The 25,613-nt window shown below is 40.8% G+C and overlaps 1 protein-coding gene and 1 long non-coding RNA gene across 4 annotated transcripts in view; one reads left to right on the forward strand and one right to left on the reverse strand.

The window, feature by feature from the left end:
• UNC5D (unc-5 netrin receptor D) overlaps window positions 1–25,613 on the forward strand; it is a gene marked incomplete at both ends in the record, with an annotated part of 503,620 nt that overhangs the window by 421,728 nt on the left and 56,279 nt on the right. For 2 of the 3 annotated variants that reach the window (XM_079779639.1, XM_079779641.1), the window contains 2 exons: window positions 15,904–16,089; window positions 22,328–22,705. In XM_079779639.1, the coding sequence (XP_079635765.1) occupies window positions 15,904–16,089; window positions 22,328–22,705 (564 nt within the window). Of the gene's footprint in view, window positions 1–15,148; window positions 15,164–15,903; window positions 16,090–22,327; window positions 22,706–25,613 lie in introns of all 3 variants that reach the window. The other variant, XM_079779640.1, reaches the window with a different exon arrangement.
• The window catches only part of LOC307104639, a 199,056-nt gene that overhangs the window by 41,660 nt on the left and 131,783 nt on the right, over window positions 1–25,613 (reverse strand). The window lies entirely within an intron of this gene.

A 25,613-nucleotide genomic window follows, 5' to 3' on the forward strand; every position in this document is an offset into this window, starting at 1 on the left:
TTGCTTAGGAGCCACACAGAACTGAAGTTTGTACGAAAGATCCAGGGCTTTCGGGGCTTCTGCTCATTGGGTTTGGAGTCACATATCAGAGGTTTAAATCAGAAAGAAATATGCACACCCCCTCCCCGCCCTCAGAATAAAAGTAAATCTCTCCTCCTGATTCCGCCTGCCTGTAAGTCCATTTCTCTACAGCTGTCATCTAGAATTCTCATTTCTGAAGAGATTTACAGCATTACAATTAATAAATAATTATCAGCACACACTTTCATGAAAAGCAACTTGGACATAAGCCTGACTACACCCCTCTCCACCTAGGAGGAGGAGGGGTTCCTGAGATGCAAACTGTGAAATCCATGGCAAGGGGGTAAATGAGGAACCAGTAAAACTACCAGAAACTGGAAATGAGAGGGTGGTGCTGGCTGGAGCCCTGTAATTACAGCCTTGCTTCCTGGGAGGGCCTGTGCGTTATCTCTATCTTATGCAGGTGGTAGATTTGGGGAAAGGAGCAGAAGTTGAATGGGTGGCAGCTCAGCATTCGATCTTATAGTTCAGGCCTTGACTGACCTTGAGGTCCACACAGAGGACTTTTAAAAATCCCAATTCCTAGGCTATACCCCAAACCAGTATAATAAAAATGGGGGTGGGGGTTAGACCCCAACAATCTCTAGTTTTCAAAGCCCCCCCAGGTGACGCCAGTGTGCAGCTAGGCTTGAGAACCTCTGTCTTAGAAAAATATTTCGCAAAAGGTAGATCAGGGACCACATGCATGAGAATGTTGGGGTGTGGTGAGAGCTTATTAAATATGCCCCACCTCAGACTAGAACAAAGGAATTGGAATTCCTGGTACGGGGCGAGGGGCACTAGAGTATCTACATTGTAATATGTTCCCCATGGCCCATTGGTGTGTAAAGCAAGCATGTCAAACTCACGGCCCGTGGGCTGCATGCCTCATTTATTTGGCCAGTGTTAGCCTTTGAGTTTGACAAGCTTGGTGTAAAGCATACTTGAGATCACAAGGCTTCTTAGCAGCAGGGAAGAGAGACAAGGGCCTGGCAGGTTCGGTTTGTAAATCTTGTGGAAGGTGTCCCTGGTCAGTATTGCCCATCCTATCTAATAAAAGAGTAATATGCAAATTGACAGTCACTCCAAAACACAAGATGGCTGCCCCCATGTGGTCAAAGATGGCTGCCCCCATGTGGACACAAGATGGCCACCACAAGATGGCCAGCAAGGGAGGGCTGTAGGGGGAGACCAGGCCAGCAAGGAGGGCAATTGGGAGGGACCAGGCCTGCAGGAGAGAGCAGTTGGGGGGACCAGGCCAGCAGGGGAGGGCAGTTGGACCAGGCCTGCAGGGGAGGGCAGTTAGGGATGACCGGGCTCATTAGGGGTGACCCGGCTGGCAGGGGAGGGCAGTTAGGGGCAATCGGGCTGGCAGGGGAGCAGTTCAGTGTCTATCAGGCTGGCAGGGGAGTGGTTAGGGGATGATCAGGCTGGCAGGCAGAAGCGGTTAGGGGCAATTAGGCAGCCAGGCAGGTGAGTGGTTGGGAGCCAGCAGTCCTGGATTGTGAGAGGGATCCCAGATTGGAGAGGGTGCAGGCTGGGCTGAGGGACACACACACACACACACACACACATGCACAAATTTTGTGCACCAGGGCTCTAGTTTTAGTATAAAATGAATGGGTTTTGATCTTTTTAATCCTAGGGTATTAAAATTCAAATAGCTTTGGAGAGTTAATAGCTCTTACTAGCCACCTTCTTTGAAAGAATTAAGAGGCTGTGAAGATAGACAGAAATAGGTATCATGGGACAGGGGTCAGGAAACATGAGAGAAGGGTTAGTAAAGCTATTTATGTTCATAGTTTATTATGTTGCTTCAGTTAGGCTTGGGATATAAAGAAGCCATTTCTTGCAGAGTCTGGAATCTTTGCAGAACAACAAAAACAAACTCTTCTTTTCCATGCAGTCTGCTGCCCATAAAGTAATCTTTAGTACTTGGGTAGCAACCCTCCTACATCATGTATGCTTGATTTTGAACTCCCTGGAAGATTGGAGGGGAGAGACCTGATTGTTTATGTGTGGTTGTGTGTCTGTATATGTGCATGTTGAGGGAGGGAGAAGGGGAACAGGTCACTGCATATTTGGCTAGTGTCTGAGTCAAGACCTCAGGGTGGCAGCTTGGGTAAGTGGACCCTCAACTTCTACCTGCTCACAGACCCTGTGCCACTTGCTAGTTCTGGGGTGTAGCACAAGCAAGATCATGGGTATCCATGTGGCGGCCCATGTGAGAGTTACCTAGAAGTGCATGTGTGTTTATTAAAAATTAATTTCGTGCTTAATTTGTGAGTCCTGTGCCATTCTAATTCGGTTACATCTGTACTTTCAGCCATAAACCCCACAGTAGCTATACCTAGTCCTCGGGGACTCCTGAATTGGTTTTTGCTTGGGGTTCTCGCTCCTAAACACCAAGCTTAATTGCTAGATAGTGCAACCGAATCGCTTAAACTGTTTTAATTTGTCATTTCCTAAAAATAAAACCTTAACAGAATCAATGTGATTGCAAAAGGCTCCCAGAGGAATCCAACCAGGGTTCTGTAAGCTGCATGGTTAGGCATGCATTATACAAATTCAGGCTGCAGTTGCTCAGTGAAAGAGGGGCTTGGTTGAAGAGTGCATGAATCATCACTGATGCAAAATCAAAGTCAATTATGAAGATAATTGAGAAACAACCTGTTCCTATATATAGCTGTGCACAGGATCCGTAGCAAGAAAACATCACTCAGAGTCTCGCACACAGTTGCATGGAGGTGTAAAAAGAAAAGAAAACAAAACAAAAAAACACCCAAAACAGACACAGACAACAGTATGGTGACTGCCAGAGGGAAAGCAGAGGGGGGGGGGGGGGGGGGGCGGAGAGGCAGGTGGAAGAGAGCAAAGGGGAGATAAATAGTGGGTAAAAGAGATTTGACTTTAGGTGATGAGCACATGATGTGGTATGCAGATGGTGTTTTGTTGAGTTGTACACTTGAAACCTATATGGTTTTATTAACCACAGTTACCCCAATAAATTCAATTAAAACAGAGAAAAAAAAGAAAGTGAAATCTTTAGATATCTGTTGGCAAATCATAATGACAAACTGGGGAAAATATGTGCAGTGCATAGCTCATGAAAGCACTTATTGTAAATGAGATAATTTAATCAATTACGTTTTCTAATGTACTGAGCTGAATGTTTCATTTTCTGCTTCTGCACATCTTAAATTATCTTCAGGTGCTTTATGAGATTTAATCATAGTTAATAGAAACTTCATTACCATCAAATGTGCTTTCAATAAATGTTGTGTAACAATGTCAGGAGGTGCAGTAAAATATAGTAGGCTCTGAATGGCAAACATGCACCCCCAGAGTCAGACTGAGGAATGGTTGCATTCAGACAATGAGATTCCTGGGAGCCTTAGGGATGTGGCTTTCGGAGACGCTGTAAGCTCCTGTGCAGTGACTAGTTCAGCTTCAACGAGTTCATCTTAGGGGTGAAAAGAATTTAGCTTCTCCTTAGAAAGTAGATCAGAACCACAGATTCTCTCTTCATCTGCTTTCCACAGAGTTGTTTGTATCTAACAGAGTTAAGGATGAATCCAACGAGTAGTGCCAGAGTCAGCTACCTCCAGGTCATCTCTAGCTGAGTATCTCTCAATGACCTTAATTTCAACTTTTTCAAAATTGAATGTATCCTTGTTTGTCCCTATTCTCAATTCAGTACTGCTCCTGTCTTCTCTAGGTCAGTGAATAGTAGCCCAGCGACTCAGTTGTCTAGGTTAGGAACTTGGACAGCCTTCTTGGCCCCTCTATCTTTTTGCTCTCCCTTCTCCTGCTCAGCACCCAATAAATCAGTCTGTTCTACCACATAAAGAGATCTCAAGTTCATCCACCTTTTCCATTTTCATTCTACTTATATACATCATTCCATTTAATTCAACAGGTATTTATATATTTTATTATTTGTTGTTGTTGCTGTTAATCCTCACCTGAGGATATTTTTCCATTGATTTTTAAAGAGTGGAAGGGAGGGAGATAGACACAGAGAGAGAAGCATTGATGTGAGAGAGGCACATCCATTGGTTGCCTCCCACAAGCGCCCCACCCAGGGCTGGGGATCAAGCCTGCAACCGAGGTAAGTGCCAGTAACTGGAATCAAACCTAGGACTCTTCAGTCTGAAGGTGGACACTATCCACTGAGCCAAACCGGCTAGGGCTCAACAGGTATTTATTGAGTGCTTACCCCGTGCTAGGAAATATTCTAGGTGGTGGAGGGTTGGCACCTAGCACAGCAGATACAGTTTCTGCTTCCACGGAGCTCACAATTTTAGTGAGTGAAGATGGAAACAACAATCCAGAAAATATATAGTGCTAAGTGACATGGAGATGGGGACACGTGTTGTGAGGAGGAATAAAGCACGGTAAGAGGCTCAGGGAAGGTTGGAGGGGGTGTTGCTTTTATGTGTATCAGGTGTTTGGGGAAGTTCTCTGTAATAGAATTACGTTTAAGAAGAGACCTGAAGAAAAGCAATGAAACAAACATCTGGCTATCTGGGGGAAGAGCATTCCCAGCAAAGGGAACAGCAGGAAACAGAAGCTGTGAGGTAGAGGCTTGCTTGTACTGTCTGAGGAACAGCAAGGAGGCCAGGATGTATGGAGCAGAGTGGCAAAGGGAGGAGTCACCGTAACTGAGATCAGAGATGTGGGACAAATGGCCAAGTGTAGTACAGGCCATTGTAATGATTTTGACCTTTGCTCTGAGCAAAATGGAAAGCCTTTGAGGGTTTTTATCCGTGGTGACGTAGCTGAATATTTTCAAGGATGATCTGTTCCCGCTGTGTTGAGTGTAAACATACAATGAGAGCAGAAGCAAGAAAACCTCTTAGAATGACCTATTGTAACAATAATCTATGACAATTATCTAGACATTTACAGTATCCAGGTTCAAGATGATTATGGCTTGAGACAGATAGACAGCATTAGAAATTGTCAAAACACATAAAATATTCTACATATTTTTTGAAGGCAGAGTCCAAAGGATTTGCTGGTAGACTGGCTATTGAGATTAAGAGCAAAGGATTAGGTTGAAGGAAAGAGTTTTCAGGCAGAAGTAACAGAATGTAGAAGGTATTACATGCCAAAATGGGTTATGAATGATTCCAAAATTTTAGCTATGCAACTACAAGATGGCATTGCCATTTCTGACAAGAGAAAAATTTGACATAGTAAATTCTGAAGAAACAAGACTTCAGTGTTACAAATGCCAAGTTTGAGATACCTATTAAACATCAAAATGGAGAGGTTGAATAGGCAAGTTGAAAACATGAGTCTAGAGGTCAGAGGTGAGTCCTGGCTAGAGACATAAATCTGGGGCTTGTCAGTTTCCTGATGATATTTAAAGCCATTAGTTTGAATGAGATCACAGGATAATGAGTGGGAATAGAGAAGAGAAGAGGTCTGAGGACTGAGCCCTCGAGGATATCAACACTTAGATGTAGAAGCGGTCAGAAGTCACTGCAGAGGAAACAGAAAAGTAACAGCCAGTATAGTGTGAGAAAAACCAAATGATAAGGAAATGGTAGCCCAGAAAAGTTTGAAAGTTCAGGCCATCTTCATTCCTAACCATGATTTCTACAATTTCCTCCCTGTGTCTATTTTTGCCCTAGATCAATTTATTTGATCTTTTTAAAATAAATTCTGGTGACATCATCTCTGTCTTTAACCCTCTTCAATAGCTCACCATTACTTTTAAGATGAAGTCCAAAGTAAGTAATATCTTTACAATCTGATCTCAACTTAAAAAAAAAAAAATCACATCAGTTATTCTTAATCACCTTAATTGTTAGCATTTTTCTTCCTGCCCTCTCACCACTTTCTATATTTTTCAGCCAAACAAAGCTTCTTAGTTTTCAGAATACCGTATGCCCAATTTGGCATATGATACCTTATACTAATACACTCTGTTACTTCTGCTTGGAAACTTTTTCCTCATCTAATCCTACATCTGTTTAACTTATTCTTCCTCCCAGATTCAGCTTAGGTGTCATATATGCTAGGCCTACACCAACACCCCACCAAGTCTGAATTAGTTACTCTTGTAATTTGCCAAGTATCAGATTATTTCCCTCTTTCTAAAGAATATTTTCAGTACCTTTATACTGGCCTGGATTCCCTTTCTGATATAGACAGAAAACCCTGCCTTCTGGTAGACAGGACAGTCATTCACACTTACACCTGTAGTATTCACTGCTGTGCCTAGTATGTATTAGATGTTCAATAATTATTTCTTAAGTTGTGGTCTGACATCTTCCTGCTAACTCCTCACGCGGGCCTTTTATTGTTAAGGTGAAAATAAAGACTTTGCTTCTGTATATCCATTGCTGCCCATTCAGGTAGCAGATATTTATTATGCAATTATTCTACATAATAGTCTTTGCCCAGTGAAGCTTGATGGGGAAAAATATGAAAAGTTGCTTCCCCACAATTTCAATATAAGCTAGTAGGAGATGATAAATGATTTGAGAAAATGGGAAGGAAACAGTTTAATAATCATTTAAAGCCCAAATGTATGCCTCCCAGAAGCATTCCCACCAGAATAGCCTGATTGTGTCCTTAAAGTCTGAAAACTGGGAATGCTCTTCTCACTCACAGACATTCCATTCCGCATCTTTTCCCAGGATATACCAGCTTCCTCTATAGTAGAACCGTGTCTGCAACTTTGGGCGATACCTTTAAATTCCCAACAGACTCCTAAGCTCTTTTATGCTAACATTACATTACAGACTTCGATGCCGATCTTCTCGCCATGCCTTTTTTATTTTCTATTTTGCCCATCATTTTCCTTCATCTCCTGCTGATTATTTTCGATTACATAACTACAGCACTTAACACAAATTGCATGACTTGCTTTATCCTTCAAAATTGTTCCTACTGTGAATCAATTCAACCCATATACATGTGCAATATCCATAGTTCTTACCACTTTCAGTTTTCTTATTATCTCATTTTTATCCCATCATAAGCATATGCCTTTTCTTACTACTATGTTCAATGATATGGTTGACTCTGCCCTTAATGGGCATGATATAGGATTTTGTTCATGAAATAACTTAGAACTAAGCACAGAAATTACAAATAAGTAGTAAACCAACATGTTCTTCAGCAACAGAAAAATGCAGGTTACTTATTTAAGTGAATTCACAGGACCCATTTCTCCAACTGTTAGTATATTCAAAGTTTATAGAGTTAATATCTTTAAGTCATTTTTTTCAAGGTCTGGAGTTCAAATCCTGTTCTTTTTTACTCTGTTGCCCATTTTAACTTGGTCTTGCTATCTGACGGGGGAAAGCACAGTTTTTTGCAGTTCAAATGTAGTTACCAGATAAAACTAAAGGGCCTCCTACTTAAATTTGAATGTCAGGTAAACAACCAATGCTTTTTAGCATTAGCATGGGAAATACTTATACTAAAATTATTCTTTGTTGCTCTGAAATTCAAAATTAACTGTCATATTTTTATTTGCTATATCTGGCAACTTAAAAGGGAGAATAAAACATGTCTTTATGGCTCTATCAAGAAATATTTTATAAATTAGATTCCCTTTATTGCCAATTTTGGTGGAATTATTAGAATTGAAACGCATATTGGTGGGGCAGAGCCTTTGAGTAAAAGGGCAAAAAGTCCACTGATGTGTTAGGTCTACTTGAAAAAAAATGGGTAATCAGATTTGGTTAGAGTAGGGTTCATATAGGTGAGAAGAGGCCAAAGCAGTTGAAAAATGGGTTGGGGCAGAACATAAAGTATTTTGAGCTGTAAGATAACTTCCTGTTGGAATGGACTCATAGCACAATCACTGAAAGGTATTGGAGTGGCAGTATCCGAACCAAGCTTGGGAAGAGTAATCCATGTGTAAAATGGTTCAGTGATCAAAGACTGGGAGCATGCGTGCTAGGTAACACAGACTGCAGTGTGGGCATCAACTGTTGAAATTGAAATGTGAGAGGCCCTGGAGATAAAATCATTAAGGTGTGTGAGTGGAAAATATTTAATGAGATAAGAATGATGAATTTGTGACTTCCTCTAAGCTGATGACAAATTTGAGATGTAACACAAAAACATGCAGGTGGTTTTGTCCACCAAGCAAGACAGAAATGTGGGATGATATTTCAGACAGGAGATGAGGCAGGAGATCTTGATGGGAAACTATTTGGCATTAAGGAATAGTTAGCACTGCTGGTGTGTGAATGATTACCCAAGTAGGTAAGCAAGAGAAAGGAAGAAAGGCGAAGACCTAACTTTAAAGCCCATTTATAGAACTATGAAACTGAAGGGTAGTTACTAAACAATAAGAAAGGAGAAGGTAGGAGAATCAAATTCAAGGGACTTTTTTTCCCTAGAAGGTAGATTGGTTATTGTTCACTGCTGCAGAGAATAAGACAGATACATTGCTGTTGAAAATAACATTCGGACAGTGGTTTGGGTAAAAGACAGACTTTAGAGGGAATTATCAAATGATATAGAAATAGTGGGCTTGTCAAATTATCCTACACCCTGTCAATGGGCTAGGTCAGTGGTCAGCAAACTGCGGCTCGCGAGCCACATGCGGTTCTTTGGCCCCTTGAGTTTGGCTCTTCCACAAAATACCACATGCGGGCGCGCACGTACAGTGCGATTGAAACTTCGTGGCCCATGCGCAGAAGTCGGTTTTCGGCTCTCAAAAGAAATCTCAATCGCTGTACTGTTGATATTTGGCTCTGTTGACTAATGAGTTTGCCGACCACCGGCCTAGCCCAGTGGTCGGCAAACTCATTAGTCAACAGAGCCGCAGTTTGCTGACCACAGCTTTAGGGTAAAGAAAAATAAATGAAGGACATTTACTTTTTTTTCCTGAACGGGTCTCAAAGGTACTAACCAGAGTAGCTACTGTTGGAGAAAGGGTAGTTGGATGACAAGTTTTCCCTTTGCATAGTGAAACTTTTCCTAAAACATTTTCTTATTTTATATTCAACTTATTCCTTTAACAAGGGCAGGGGGTAAAAGGTTAGCAAAATTATGAAACATGTATTAAGAGATGTTTAATGTTAAAAATGCTTCAAGTTCTTGTCAAACAAAGAGCTAAGGATTCTATGGGTGTAAAGCAGGCTGCATCTGTGAGAAATTTATTAGGAAATGTGTTGCTGCAAGGATTTGGGGAGAGGTGATTAGGGAAACTAGACTATGTTTATAGGCAAAGGGCAAGGCTTGAAGTTGGAGGAAATTTTTGAAGATGCGAGACAAACAGGGAATAATGAATGAGGGCAGGTCCCAGTGGAGGCCGCAGAGGACGTGATCAGGGCTCCCTGACACAGAAGAGGCGCAGCTCTGCAGGGAGCAGAGAAGAGGGAGGAAAGACCGCCTGAGGAAGCAGAGGGCGTGGGAGTTGGAGGGCAGAGAACTCACATGGGAGGACCTCTATTTTTTTCACCTAAAAGAGGGCCAGTGAGAAGCAGGAGTCCTGAGAAAGGAAACAAAGTTCAGAGTAACTGTTTTAATGAAAAATGTTTTTGGTCACGGGACATGAATGAAGTCATTATTCAGCTGTAATAAGGCCCAGCTAGCCAGTAGGGTTTGTGACTTCCTCCAAGCAAGGCAAGGTAACCTGGCGCAGGCATATACAGAGCAGAGAGAAGGGGCTAGGAAGCCAGGCAGAGAAATAGATAAGCAGCTTGGGAGTGAAGACAGATGCGTATTTAACCCCTGGCTTTGTCATTGTCTAATTAATAAGTCTTGCGTGGTTTCTACCTTATGTCATATCTGTAAAAAAGGAAATATAACATCTTCAAATAGATTTGGTTGTAGGATGAGAATGTGGTCACATCTATAGTTTCAAAAATTTGAGCACAAACAATGCTCAGTTACTGGGTTACTCTTGTGGTCCAGAGGTAGTCAGTAGAGTGATCAGAAGGCCAGGGGTTAACAGCTGGAGAGGGGCTGAGCCTATCCTAATCCATTGATTCTGGAACCAGAGTGCCTGGGATTGAATCCCAGCTCTGCTCCTTACCAATCAGGAAGCTTTGGGCAAGGCAAGTGATTTTCTTGCCTTGGTTTACATGTTTGAATGGGGACATTTTTACAGGTTTTTGGAAGATCAAAATGAGTTAATAAGTGTAAAGTATTAGGCCAGTACCTGGCATATAATATTGTAAGCACTACTTAAGAATTTGCTATTGTTGTCATTAACTAGAACAATAAAGTAACAATCACCACAATAATAATGTTTTTGAGGATGGGAGATTGAAAAAGAAGCTGAGATGTTGATTGGTAAAGGGGTTAAGAGATTCCAAGGAATGCAAATATAATTGGAATTGCTCACAATGGTTGACCATTTAAAAGCTATTTTCTCATGTGTTAAAAAAAAAATGTTGCTTGTAGGTGACAGCAAGTATAAATAGCTCTAACTATGACTTCGGTTATATCGTATTTCAGCATGCAGTTAATATTTTGGCGTATCACTCTGTATCCACAGCACTGCCTGGGATGGAGACTTGGAGGTGGGGTTCATGAGATGGCTATAGCCTTCTAGGTCCAGAACAGCAGGTGGTTCTTTAATTGTCCGTTGGTTAGCCTCTCTCACACCTCTCTCTTTGTGAATACTTATTGTGTGGATGCCTTAGTAATTCACTGTCTCCTCTATATATCAGTTCAAGTTATTGTTGTTTTTACGAAATAGGATCTATGGTCATTCTATATCTAATAGGAGGTAGGAAAAAAATAGCATGTTTTGAAGGGCGTTTGCTATGCTCTTTCATTAATTTTGTGTTGCTACCTAATCCTGTAAAATAGATTCTAACCTGATATATAGTTAAGCTTATACCATGGGAATTAAGTTAAATTTCCATTAACAAGTGGCATTAATATGTCTTTCAGATGGGAGTCAGGTACAGAGATAAAGGCAAACTAAGTAAACGGCCCTTCTATTTAATCCTTTGGGGACACTGCTTAGTAAAAGTGACTAAGATGGTTGTAATTCATAAAGCCACCGAACTTGTTAATGCCTCTTCCTTGAACTGTGAAGTTCAAAGGTGCTTTAAAAGGTCATTTAGCTCCTCTCACCAGCCTTGACCCCAAAAATAAATAACTGCAGACTATTGTAAATTCATGCTGTCTTTTAGAGACTTTCTGAAAGGAGATTTCCAATCTCCCTCAGATTTACAGTGAAGTTTTTTAACAACCCTCATTGTAGAAAAGGTCATTTTAATATCTAACCAGAGTCCCAGTTGCTGTAATAAAAGGCCACGTCCTCCTTTTCATCCCTGTTAGAGATGGCGGAGGAGTTGGTTACTAGCTTCAGCATAAATGAAGGGTTATTGAGCACCTACGGTGGGCCAGTTCTTTCCTTATAACAACCCTTTCTGCATTAAAGATGACCACAACTCACTTTACAGCTCTTTTCTCCAGCCCAAATAAACCCATAAACATTTCCCTGCCAGGTTCCTAGTTTCCAACTCTCTTTTGAACATGTTCCGTAGTACTGTCTGAACAATTTGAGGATACAAGAGATTTCTCAGTCAGTTCTCAGATGTTTTATTTGTTTGTTGTCTCTGACCTATAGCTTGTACACAACAATCTGTCCTGCCACCAGGCTGGGTCCTTCCAAGTTTTACCTAAGATTTTGTGATTCTTGGGTAGAGGAAAAATTTGTAAAGCTTCGCCTATGAAATAGAAAGTCACAGAAAAGTATCCTGTGTCCACCAAAAAAAAAAAAAAAAAAAAAAAAAAGGCAGAACAGCCCAATCCATCATGGGGTACCAAAGCTTTTGTTCAAAATCACTTGAGCAAAGAAACCAGCAACACAAGTGTATGTGAGCGAGCAAACAGGTGTAAATGTACATGTGTATAAATGCACAAGAAAATAGAGAGTCCCTGTGGCAGGGGTTCTAAAACTAACCTCAGACTGTGATTTCTTTAATGTTTCTCTTCCCATAGTTTGAGGCAAGGCAAGTAATTAATAAATAGTTTCACACAATGACTTGCAAAATTTCTCAGGGGCAACTATAGAGATACAACTGTTTTTGAAAAGTTTAAAGCAGTAAGGAAGAATGCATTGGCATTCAGATACTTAACAGTAAAAAGTATCATCCAAAATGAGTTCTAGGAACCATAAGAGATACAAGAGTTTAGATGATCATAGGTTGGCAGGGAGGGTGAGACTGTCCAGGACAGAGTTACTTTCTTGGGGGAGGGGACCTTCAGCTGTCACCTGACAGGCAGATAGAGATGGGAAATGCCTAGATGCCTGCTGGGGTGAGGGATGTATGACAATGACCTGTCACTGTAATACGAAAGGTAAACAGGACCTTTCACTAGCAGTAGTCCACCTAGCAGGAAATTAATTACAATGACATTTGGGGCATAAAGCTGTGCAGCAAAGAAGAGGGGGAACACAGGAATGGATGTGGAGAAGCTGTCAGGCCCTGGGAAGTGCCCGCACCATGTGGTCATGACGGTAGAGCAGTTCCCCTGGGAAGGATCGGTAGTGGCTTCTGATGTTCTGACCAGAGCTGAATGTGTGCTTATGTGCATGCATATGCACACATGTATGTGATGATTCTGCAGTGGCTCCCCTCCAAGTGCCCATGTGCTCACAGACACACATATACCCATGGTGGAAAATGTGGAACTAAACCTCAGGGTCTTCTGGGCCAGTCCTGAACATATGTGAAAAGAAAAATCAGTGAGTGTTTATAAGCACACAGAAATTCTTATAGGGAAAACCACTATACTCTCTTGAAAGGACAGAGTAGACATTGGTGTAGAGGGGAATTAAGGAAAATAAAAGTATGAGGTTAAATAAAAGCAGGTAGATAGAGAAAAGAAGAGCAACGAAAGAAGACAAAGAAGAAAGAAGCACTGTGAGCCAACTTGAGAATTTCAGCTGTAGGAGAGGATGTCTGGTTCACTCTCTTGAGATATACACATGTAGCTTTGAATACTTGTGTCTACCTGTACCTGCACTTGGATACCAGGATTTACCACTTTTAGTCAAGAAACAGCTGAGAATATGGACCATGTATTACTTCAGCCTTGCATCCTCATTTTCATTGCATGGTTGGCTGTCAACAAATATTAAATAAATGAAAATATTAGATCCTGAACTTTGTACTTCCTAGGACAGATTGTTATTATAAAATAGATACCACTGTGTTTATCTTTATGTAGAAGTCCGTTGACTTCTGGCTTTTAGATTGCACTAAGTGCTGGAAGAACCTTATAATGAATGGGACTTGTCATAGAACTCTCTCCCTTCTTAACCCACTCTATCTCCAAAGACCCTCTACTCATTTTTTTTTAATTCTATAATTCAGTATTTCATTTCCTTAAGTCAAGTAGATTCTGCAGACATTCCTGAGAAAGGAAACACAGTGATCCATATCATACACTTAAACCTCAATCTAAAGGCACATGTAGATTCCTCTTCTAAACACAGGATTTGTAACTGAAGGGAGAATAATTCTGGTTACCTGGTAACCTGGGTAGCAGGGATTGGATAATAAAGATACAGATGAGAATCCAGAGGAGCAAAGATAACTTGTTCTTGCTACTCAGTTTAGTCTCAGAATGTTCGTGTCCAGTGATGTCCATTTTCAGCAGACGTATTTGCCCTGGTCATCCTCCTGGCTTCTGTCCCTTCCTATTTTAGAACCTGGGAAGCTAAAGATGTCTTTGTCTGTACTTTGCCAACTCAGCCAAAGAGCAGCTGCGTTCTGTACGCTGCCAGGCTGTTTTTCTGTAGGTGCTCAGTTGCTGAGCAGGTGTGTTCTCCCCAGATGCGCCTTTTATGATGATAAGTGTCATCAGTCATAGGTGCCCAAGGAACTGGAGGGGAAGGGGAGAAAAGGCCAATGGTTTCAATCCAAAGTTCTCTCACTGCTCCTGGTACCCCGGCTTTCTATATCTGTCATGTTCCCTGTCCTCTCTCTCCTCTGAGAATAATTTATTATTCCCTCAAAGGAACTGGGTAGCAGGGATTGGTTAATAAAGATGAGAATCCAGAGGAGCAAAGACACAGGCAGATGTTGGAACTTGTTCCCCCATGTGACACAGATAGATGTTGGAACTTTGGACTTGTCATGAACCATTGTGCCTATTGTTTAGGTTGGTCAAAGAAGACAACCACAAATACCTCCATCCTGTCTCTCCTTTGGGCCATCACAAAGTTGGAACTAAAGCTTAAATCACAGCCCTGTTTCTCCTAGGCTATTGTGGTTATTAAAAGTGTCTGATAGCCATGGCCAGTGTGGCTCAGTTGGTTGAGTGTCAACTCATGCACCCAAGGTCACCAGTTCGATCCCAGTCAGGGCACATGTCTGGGTTGCGGGCTCAGTCCCCAGTAGGGGGCATGCAGGAAGCAGACAGTCACCTGTTTTGCTCTCATTGATCTTTCTCTCTCTCTCTCTCTCCCTTCCTCTTTCTCTCTCTCAAATCAATGGAAAGTTTTGTTTTTAAAGTGTCTGATAATCCTCTGACCTTTTGGGTGATTGTGTTCTCCCTCGCAAATTATTTTTCTGTGTTTACTGCCTTATTACCGAACTGGTTCTGCTTGATTTCCTTGTTCACTCTTTAATTTGGTAGCACCTTATTTTACAGTCCACTAACTTTGTTGAAAATAAATTCACTTTACTTGTGTGGTTAGTATTACTCATTTGATAACATAAGCATCAAATTAGGGTGCGGTGAATGCATAATAAGTGCTGTGCAATTACAAAGTAAATATATAATGGGTTTATTTTATCCTCCAAGCCCAGCACAGGGTGACACGGCAATTACTTTTGGACCTATTAAGTGCACTGACCACATAATCTGTAGAGAGATTAATTACATAGTTAGCATTTGCCACCTTCCATTTCCACACACCTTCCAAGATTCCACCTCCTTTAGGATTATGTAGTCTTGGATAAACCTCATGCTGAATTCTAATAACCATGCTGCATCTCTTTAGGAATGAGCCATACCCAGTGTGCACTGAGCAAAAGAGTTGAAAATCGACTGCAACATATCTTGGGGGATGGGGAGACACCTTCAGTCTCAATTCAAACTAATGCTTTTATTTTTGCTTTGCCCATGCATTCAATAGGATGGAGTAGGAGAGGTATGGGAGAAACAGCATGTGCCCTCTTAGAGACCCGTCCTCTTCCACAAAAAAAGTATTCAAGTCTAGCATCTAATTGGTGCTAGAAAACATTTACCATGGACATAGAGCACCCAGGACCAAGACCTCTTCATATCTCACAATAGAAAGTCTCTCATAATGATTGTATATACTCTAAACTGAGGTTGTTAATGTGTTCTCTTAAAATGAACGATGTGTGCCCCAGCTCAGAGTCCTAATTGCGAACTCTGGTCCACTCTTTTGACTCACAGACCATGTGTCATCTTCTAACCTTAGATCACTCTCGGTGAATGCATGTGCCCAGGCCATATATAAGTAAAACCGTTCACCCATATTCTGTCATTGTATGTGGGTCTCATGTTTTCCCTCTAATAAAACTATAAAAAATAATGTTTAGGTAAATATGACTTCCTAAGAAGTTGCCTGTTTTTACTTGAAAATATTATATTCTTTGCAAAATTGATTGTCTTCAAGATTCTATTACAGGGTAAGCTACCTAATGCAGTTAAGATATTTGACTAGCATCCCTTTGATTTATACAAGGTATTTTAGAAACGTGACTGTTGTGCGAAAGAGAGTATAACTTGTGGCTAGCTGCATATATAATTTTCTTTGAGCAGTAGCTCCAAAAACCCAATAGCATTTCATTTTGTATCATGGGGTGGCTCTTTGGCTCTGTGCCCATGTTGGCCACTTAGGATTTCTCTTGTGTCTTTCAGGCATTGAGAATGCCAGCGACATTGCTTTGTACTCGGGCTTGGGTGCTGCAGTCGTGGCTGTTGCAGTCCTCGTCATTGGTGTCACCCTTTACAGACGGAGCCAGAGTGACTATGGTGTGGACGTCATTGACTCTTCTGCATTGACAGGTGGCTTCCAGACCTTCAACTTCAAAACAGTCCGTCAAGGTCAGCGGCATAGGTTACTCCAACACCACGTCCTCAGGACCAGACTATGCTCACACAGGACCTCCGTGCTCATTGGCCCTGTGTGAACATAGCACTTGGCACTGGGGGCCGCTGCCAAATTGTATTCATACATTAGGAAACCTAAGTGCTTGGCTATTGTGAGGACAAATGGCTCTCAATTGACCATTAGCAACATTTTAAATGAGGTATTTCCGTCTTTAATAAGTTCCTTTTTCACAGATTATCCAAATTTCTATTTTAACAAGACTGCTTTGAGGTTATATAATTCAGATCACAGAAATTCTGATTATTCAAGGCTAAGGACCCACTACTATACTGCAACCTCCCAGACATATATATTACACTATTTATTAAATGTAATTATTTTTATACTTCTGTTCTAAATAAGTAAAAGGACTCTTGATATATAATGGGTCAGTTTGCTAGAGAAAAAAATGAAATTCCTAGTTTAAATAACTCTCAGAGCTGTTGCCCAGTCAAGCAATCTTTTGTTGTGGGGAAAGGAAAATCTATCATACCAAACTACAGCAATGCTCATTTTCAAAATGAAGGAAGAGTCATTGAATTCTCTTCTAGGAACCAAATCTATTTCTGATTGGTGATGAGACAGACACAGCTTTAATTTTAGAAAAAAAAATGAAACTCTCTTCAGTGGATGAAGATTTTTTACGTGGCCTCTCATTGTCAATATCATCATCTTTATTTCTGACTATTACATGTCAATATCACTGGTACCACAGGACAAGAAGAAGTCTCACTGCTTGGCAGGTTTTGAAGTGGAAACCCAAGGGCACTAGAAATTGGGAGAAACATTGCTTCAAGGCTCATCACTCACTTCTAGGCACCAAAGTTTCATATCAGTCTGAGTAGCCTCATATAGGGTTTAATATATATTATTTTATTAGAAATAAATCCAATTAAGACCTAATATTTAGGCTCCATAAGAAACTAGAAATAGAGACTTCAGGTCAAGATGGCAGAGTAGGCAATCACTGTGCTCACCTCCTCCTGTGACCACATCAAAGTTACAACTAGCTGAAGGGAATTCCTATAACCAAGGACATAAGAAGAAGCCAAGCCAAGACAGGTAGGAGGGGCGGAGAAGCACAATGGGCAAGTCCCACAGCCATGGTGTGGCAGTTAAAAATGAGAAAAGCTATTTCAGCTGAGAGGTCTCAGTCCCACACCAGGCTCTCCAGCCCATAACTACACAACCTGGAAGAGAAGTTCCCATAACATCTGGCTGTGAAAATAAGCAGGGATTGTGTTTAAGTGGGATGGAGGGCTGCTACAGATCTAGTAGCTGTAGTTCTTAAAGATAAGATGAGCAGACTCACTGGAACACAAACTTACTTACTGGCTCGGCTCCAGCCCTGGGGCAGTAGCTCACATAGCACCAGAGGCAGACAGAGAGGAGATGACCTGACTAACTTCAGAATGAGGGCTGGTCGGGGCAGGAATCAAGGTAGCTTTCTCCCTGGGGAGAGTACTGGCAGAGGCCATTGTTCCTTTGTTGAGCCCTTCTCCCTCCCAATCTTCAGGCATAGGCCTGAGCCAAATATGAGACCCTGCCCCACCCAGCTGCCTCACCACCCATACTACTTGCAGTGTTTCTTTCACATAGGTGTCCTGCCTCAGCTTATACTGCTAACTTTCTAAAATCTTTCAAGGTCCATAAACCCCAATCAAATGGCAGCTGGCCTCAGAATGCCCGGTACCTCTTGCTAAGTGGCCCTAGGCCTGGCACTAGTTGACAGCCAGCCTCAGTTCACAGTCTAATCTCTTTCAGCACAGGTAGCAACCAACCACAGGTCACTTTGTAGCTTCTAACTGGTGGCTGCAGACCAGACACAGGATCTGATCATGGGATGCATCAGAGTCCCTCCCAAGAGGCCCCAGAACCAACACTCGGAGTGGCCAGCTTCTTATCACACCAGAGCATCCCCCAAACATTCCACAAATGACATACCCAAGGGCAGACTCAGCAGACACCAGAGCCCAACTAAAGTAAATCCTACTGCATGGGGTCAGCCCCCGCATAGTACCTTGTTTTCTGTAGCCCCAGAAATTTCTCACAGTCAGTCTTTCCAAAGATTAGTCTCATCCACTGTCATGACAGCAGCAGTTGAGACTCAACTACATCAGGAGGGCACACACAACCCATACAAGGGATACCATGGAGCACCCAGCTCAGGTGACCAGAGAGATGGCACCCGTGGCCCCAAAGGACATTTACTAGGTAAGGCCACCCTGCCAAGACTGGGAGACATAGCAGATCTACCTAATACATAGAAATATACACAAGGAGTCAGCCAAAATGAGGAGACATGTTCCAAATTAAAGAACAAGGCAAAAATTCAGAAAAGAATAAGCGATATGGAGACAAGCAGTCTACCAGATAGAAAGTTCAAAAGATGCTCAAGTGACTTAGGGGAAGAATAGGTGAACTTGGGGAGAATTTCAACAAAGAGATAGAAACCATTAAAAAAATCAGAAATGCAGAATAAATTAGAGGGAGTCAAATAAGATTAGATGAAGCAGAATACTGAATCAGTGATCTGAAAGACAAGGTAGTGGAAAATACACAATCAGAACAGCAAAAAGAATTTTAAAAATGATTATAGTCAAGGGACCTCTGGGACAACATTAAGTGTAACGACATTTGCTTCATAGGAGTACCAGCAGGGGAAGAGAGAGAGCAAGGGATTGACAACCTATTTGAATAAATAACCAAACCTGGAAAATGAAATGGACATATAAGTCCAGGAAGCACAGACGGTCAAAAACAAGATGAACCCAAAGAGGCCCACACCAAGATACAACATAATTAAATTCCCAAGTTTAGAGACAGAGAGTGACCCTAACAAGCAACAAGAGTAAAGAGTTAGTTATGTACAAAGAAACTCCCAGAAGACTGTCAGCTGATGTGTCGACAGAAACTTAGAAGGCCAGAGGGATTGGCACAAAATATTCAAAATTATGTAAAGGAAAGAACTATGGCCAAGATGACTCTACCCAGCAAGGCTATCATATACATTGGAAGGGGAAACAATGAGTTTCACTGGCAAGAAAAATATTACAAAAAATATTAAATGGACTTCTTTAAGAAGAGATGACCAAAAGTATGAATAGCAAAATATAGGAAAGAAAATTTTTTTGTTAACAAAGCCAAACACTTAGTAATAGCAGTGGATCCACCAATATAAAGCTAGTACAAAGGTAAAAAGGCAAATGTAGAAAGAGAATGTGTAATTATAACAATAACTTAAGAGATACACACTAACAAATGCACAAAAGAAGTAAAAAATGCTGACAAAACTATAGTGATTTTAGTATGTGTTCAAATCTAACCAATCATCAACTTAAAATAGACTGCTATAACATAGCTTTTTATATAGGAAGTGCATGGTAACCATAAAGCAAAATTCTACAAGAAATATACAGGAAATACAGAAAAAGAAATCCTAAAATAAATTGATGGTTGCCAGATGGGAGGGGGATTGAGGAATGGATGAAAAAGGTGAAGGGATTAAGATGCACAAATTGGCAGTTATAGACACAGTCACAGGCATGTAAAGTATAGCATAGGGAATATAATCAATAATATTGTAATAACTATGTATGGTGTCAGGTGGGTGATCAGTTTGTAAGTTATAAAATGTTTAATAAGTATGTTGTACACCTGAAACTAATATAATATTGTATGTCAACTGAAATAGAAAAAAAATTTAAGAAACTAGAAATATATATTCATCCAATAATAAGATATCAGTGTCTTAGACCAAGCACTTCAAAATGGAGGAAAGCCAGTAGTATGAGAGCTGCATGTACAAGTGCAGAATCTTTGAAGTCATAAAGATGAGTCCAAAATTGCTAAATGACCTAGTTAATCAGTTAGTTTCTCTGAGTCTCAATTTACAGCTGTAAAATGGAGATACTCATATCCACTTCAAAGGGTTCTTCTGAGGATGAAATTACCTGGAATAACATGACTTACCAGCCCTTTGCATATGGAAACTGCTCAATAAATGCAGTGAATATTGTTCTAGAACCTGGTTATTTCCTCTTGCCTGGGCACAGGAGGCTACTGTGTTCATAGAGCACCTGGCTTATTTGGAGAATGCTGACTGGGATAAGCTTAAACACATTTCCTTACTATGGGGCTTCTCTGAACTTATGTGTATAGTAAGCCTTTCCAAACTTTATCATTTTGATATTTTTTAACCAGGAATCTCACAAAACTAGTGATATAAGAAAAAATTCTCTATTCAAATTCCATCTATCCTGTTAATTGTTGTGATAATACCTCACATTGATGCTCATTGGTTCTGCCCTCCATTGTCTTGGAGACATCCCTTCTTGAGCAAATATAGTTAGAACCCAGCAAGGTGAACAGCAAGACTGTTAAATAGGATGAGACACTCGGATTACACCAGGAACTTTATAAAAAGGATTTCCAGCGAGAAGCTTGGGGTGATCAGATGTTTGTTCCTGATCAGACTTCAATCAAGTTGGCAGCCAACATTTGTCAACTGTGGACTCTATTATACATAGCTACTGTTACAGGGGTGGGCAAAAGTAGGTTTATAGTTGTGAGTACAAGAAACACAGAATTTATTCTTGTATTACTATTTATTTAATAATACAATTATTGTATTATTTATTTACATTACAAGCGTAAACCTACTTTTCCCCACTCCTCTATAATCCTATTTTCCATTTAAGCGCATATGTTAGGCTTAAGTATAACTCTAAGAAATGTTTTTTGCTTCATGGATTCACTTAAGTTAGGAGGGTCTTTTAAGAGTAGCCAGATATTAATCTTCAGAAGGTGAGAGATTGAGATACAATAGCCATGAGACTCAGGGATATGATTTTTCAGGTCTCAGTGGAAACACCTGTTCCCAACTCTTTCAAGATGTTAGGTGGATCTTAAGCCCTGCCCCTTGCCTGGGAAAACCATAAATAAGAGCACGGATGGTGCCTGTAGAATTCAATGCAGTCCTGTTAAAAAAGCACAGCCCCTTGATTGTGCCTGTGTCTTAGCACAGGAGCCTTAGGCATGAAAAAATGCATCGCCAAGGAGCCTTAGGCCTATGAGGTTATTTCACCTCATTCTGAACCTCTTATTATGTAGGATTTTTAGAGCATTAGAACTTTACTGGGGAAAATCAGGATTACAGATTTCCTGCTGGGGTTGCTACAAATTATGAAAATGGAAAAACAATAGAGTCTAATACAATATGTCCTGGAATTGCAACATCTTCAAAAATACCATACTTTAAACATTTTCGTCAGGCCCGAAAGGAAAATGGTTTAATATGGTTTGGGTTTCAATTTGAGATGTCACATTGACGGACTGATATGGGTGGGAGGTTTGGGACTGAGGGTTATTTTGTTATTTACTAATAAATGAGATTACTTCATCACAAGAAAATATCACAGCATTTCGTTTTATTATATGGCTTAGGAAAAATTGGTAAGCCCCAACATATGAGAAAGTCCAATTTCTCATGTTTTTGTAAAGATTGTATTTTTCTATTTGTTTTGAGACCGAAAAGTAAGTCATTCTATGCCGTTCTCCATGTAGAATGTTTCTCCCTAGCCCCATGTGGTGCCTCCTTTCCCTCTCCGAGTGGCATATGCGTTATTAGAACAAATTGGGGTCTCGTGAACTTCCTGCTCTGGGGACACATCATTTCCTGCCCCCCAAGTTCCAAAATGCCCAGAATTTCACAAGATGTGTGGGCACCCACACAGCTTCGGTTATAAACAGCACTACCCAGTCACCATGCTGTGTCATCTCGTGCCATTTAAAATGAACAGATGTTATTTTTGCTCCAAACTGGATTATAAAACATCTTTCTCCCTCCCGCCTCCTCTTTTTTTTTAAGTTTCTCTTGCCAGTTAAAATCACATCAACAAAAATACCTGATAGAGTATCAGAAATACCTGTTTTGAAAAGACAGCTTATAAGGAACTCTGAAAAGTGAATGATTTAGGTTAGTGGCATTCAGAGAACCGCCTAGGAAAGCCAGAGTCCAGGGCTCTGGTCACTAATGACCGGTCTCACAGAGCCAGTCTAGCTGCTCGGGGTGGCCCTGATCGGAGCAGCAGGCAAGCACACGGGCTGTTATGCAGTTCGTGGAAACAGATGCAAAGGGGTAACTGTGATGCCTTTTAGTTTCTGAGTGACAGAGCCCTTTTCTGTTATCAGGTAACTCCCTGCTCCTGAATTCCTCCATGCAGCCAGACCTGACCGTGAGTCGAACCTACAGCGGACCCATCTGTCTACAGGACCCTCTGGACAAGGAACTCATGACCGAGTCTTCACTCTTCAACCCTTTGTCAGACATCAAAGTCAAAGTTCAGAGCTCGTTCATGGTTTCGCTGGGAGTGTCTGAGAGAGCTGAGTACCATGGCAAGAACCATTCCGGGACCTTTCCCCATGGAAACAACCGCAGCTTCAGTACAGTGCATCCCAGAAATAAAACACCCTACCTCCAAAATCTGTCATCGCTCCCCACAAGGACGGAACTGAGGACAACTGGTGTCTTTGGCCATTTAGGAGGACGCTTAGTAATGCCAAATACAGGTGGGTGGTAAGTGTGCGTTTGTGTATCTTCCAGCATTTGTTTAAATGTTTTGTATTTGCACAATTACGTCCCATCAGATTAATTCTTAAGATGTTTACCATCCCCTTGTCAGACCTCCAGGTACTGTGGCTCCAACAGTCTACTTGATTTACACTGCAAACAAGAACCAAGGCTGAGATGAGATTTTGCAATCTTCATCCCATCGTGGACTGACCAGTCCATTTGATGCCCTAATTAGAGTTGGTGGCCATATTTGTTCAAAAGATTTGGGGTGGTCTGCAGAGTTTAAACCCATTTGAAATATATTTCCTAGAACATGATCAGAAAGCACTGAGAACATTCTTTGACAAACCCCAGGTTTATGGACAAGCATGGTTGATGCACTGGTAGGTAATTTAGTGAAATGACATTCCGAGTTGAACTTCCCCAGTGACTGACCTATTCAACACCGTGATGTCCACAGCCCTTTCTATGTTACTTCATGATAAGCAAGGCTACAGTTTCAAGGCTATATCATAAATATACTTAATTCTCAAGAACTTTTTCCTCCTTTTGGTTAGATGTTCTGTACAACCCAGAACACTTTAAAAATTACTCTATCTTTAGATTAGTCTCCAAAGTAGCCACCTAAGACCTAACTGGAGGACAAAAGAGGGCCATCTCTCCTCCTATTTCTAAGCAAGGAGACTTAGGAAGTGCTCAGAATCATCCTGGCTACTTTATGGAAAAAGAGTGCCCTGATCTGCCAGTTTGACTAAACAACAGGTTAGCATTGTTTAGGACCTTGTCAGACTTTTCTCTAGAGGAGAGCGAACCTTCCTCTCCAAGTGAAACATTTTTTCTTAGAAAATGAAATCTGCAATGGGACTAGTCTGATGTGACCATTCCTGCTGACGGACTCTCTGCTAGCTTAGTGACTTGAGACCCCAGTTTGTTTCAAGTTGATGAATAGTCTTATTCTACTATATCAATTGTTTTCATAAAAACTTCATTTCAGGCAAATAGCCCTCTTATACAGATCTAATAATGATTTTGTTTTCTAAACTTCCAAAACTCTAAATTTTTCTTGGTCAGTGTTTTAGGATGTAGTAAGGACAAAGGTTTAAATGTGTATGCATGTCTCTGGTGATAACGGCAGATAGATCAATGGGGAATGAGTCAGCCATACTTACCAAGTGCCCCTCTTGGAAGAATCGTATGAACTAGAAGTGTGTGTTCTAGAAAAAGAAAACTAAAAGATGCAAACCCAGTCCTTTCAAAGATAGTAGGATATATTAATCAGAAACATAGAAGTTGTACATTGAGTTATTGTGCATTAACCTTATCTCCACATTCTAACCCATTCTAGCAGGCTCTCAATAGTTACTGGTTGAATAAATTGGCCCACAACCCTCTTTTCTCTTCCCATCCTCATTTATTAGTATGTGTGTTTGCACACATATGGAGGGAGTGCCAAAATCAACCCATTCACTGGCTATGTTTGTTTTATGTTCCTCAAAGAAAAGAGATGAAATCATGGTGAAACAGATTTTTCTTTTTCTTCCCTTCGGACTTAAGAAGTACTGCTGATAAAAAAAAAAAAAAAGTTTTATAGAGGGGATAAATGATGATGGGAAAAAATAAAGTAAAATAAAATAAAAAGAAATATGAGGAACCTGAAAACAATCCTCCGCCCCCCCCCCCCAAAAAAAAAGAAGAAGAAACATAAAAGTTTTGATAGCCTTTTCTCTGATTCCCAAACACTTCCTCTGCAAAGGGGTATTTTTAAAGTTCCTAACAAGAAGCCCCACATAAGATTGAAACTGTTCACTGGGAATGAATTTGAGGAAAAATACGTGTGGGGAAGTGAAACATATGCTCTGTTATTTACAGAACATAAATGTAAAATAAGCCTCTAGAGCTAATGTGTAAGGAAGCAAGGCACAGAAATTAAGTTGTTCTAATGTCCATCCCAAATTGTTGTCTGGTGTCTGGCAATGATTTCTCAAAAAGGTTGGGGTGGTCCCCACACTGTAAAAATCATTCATTATGCAAAATATGAAACAAGAAACTCAGACAGGTGGTTCTGTTGTCATATCAAATAAAAGGCTGTCAGGGTAGCAGGTGGAGTTTGGGGAAGAGTATATTTTTCCTTAATCAGAGATAACTGGTGAATGACATATTAAAAATGGCTACTTCTCTAGGGAGACACAGGTATAAAGATGTCCCACAGTGCCTTTCCTCCTTCATACAACATAACATGCAACCAACACGATCACCCTGCCAGAACCCTTGTCTCTGTGTGAATATCTTCCATCTCCATGTAGAATTTGCATGTTTGCTGGGAAGAAGGGAAGTATGTTTGAAGGATAATCATACGCTTTCTGATCGAAGGAAAGATGAAATAGTGTAAAGCTCCAATGATCCTATAGATTCAGGTTGAATTTAGAAGTATTATGAGGAATGTTTCCATCTAAACACAGGGAATTAAGCTGACTTGAAAGAAATGAGATAGGATCTGTTCTACAAACAGCCCTTTCTCCTAAGTCCACACACATATTTATTCTGCTTCGATCCGAGTGGACCATCAGGGCCTCATGACATACAGAACACAGCATATCTCAAGGCCTGACCTATTTTTTTTTTTTTACTCAGAATTTTGAATTTTATTCATTCATTAACATATTTATGATTTATCTTTTGAGGGCCTACTGTGTGCCAAGCATTGTACTCTGAGTTATTGATGTAATAAGCCATTATTGTTGTGTTTGTTGTTGTTTTTTTACATGCTGTATGATTTCATGTATTTAAATGTTTAGAATAAGCAAACTAACATGTCAGAAAGCAAGTAAGTGATCACTTGGGCTTGCCATCAAAGAACTGACTTCTAAAGGGCACAAGAGAACTTTTAGTGGCAACGAAAATGCT

Source organism: Cnephaeus nilssonii (genome assembly GCF_951640355.1).
Source record: "Cnephaeus nilssonii genome assembly, chromosome: 8".
Classification (NCBI taxonomy): Eukaryota; Metazoa; Chordata; class Mammalia; order Chiroptera; family Vespertilionidae; genus Cnephaeus; species Cnephaeus nilssonii.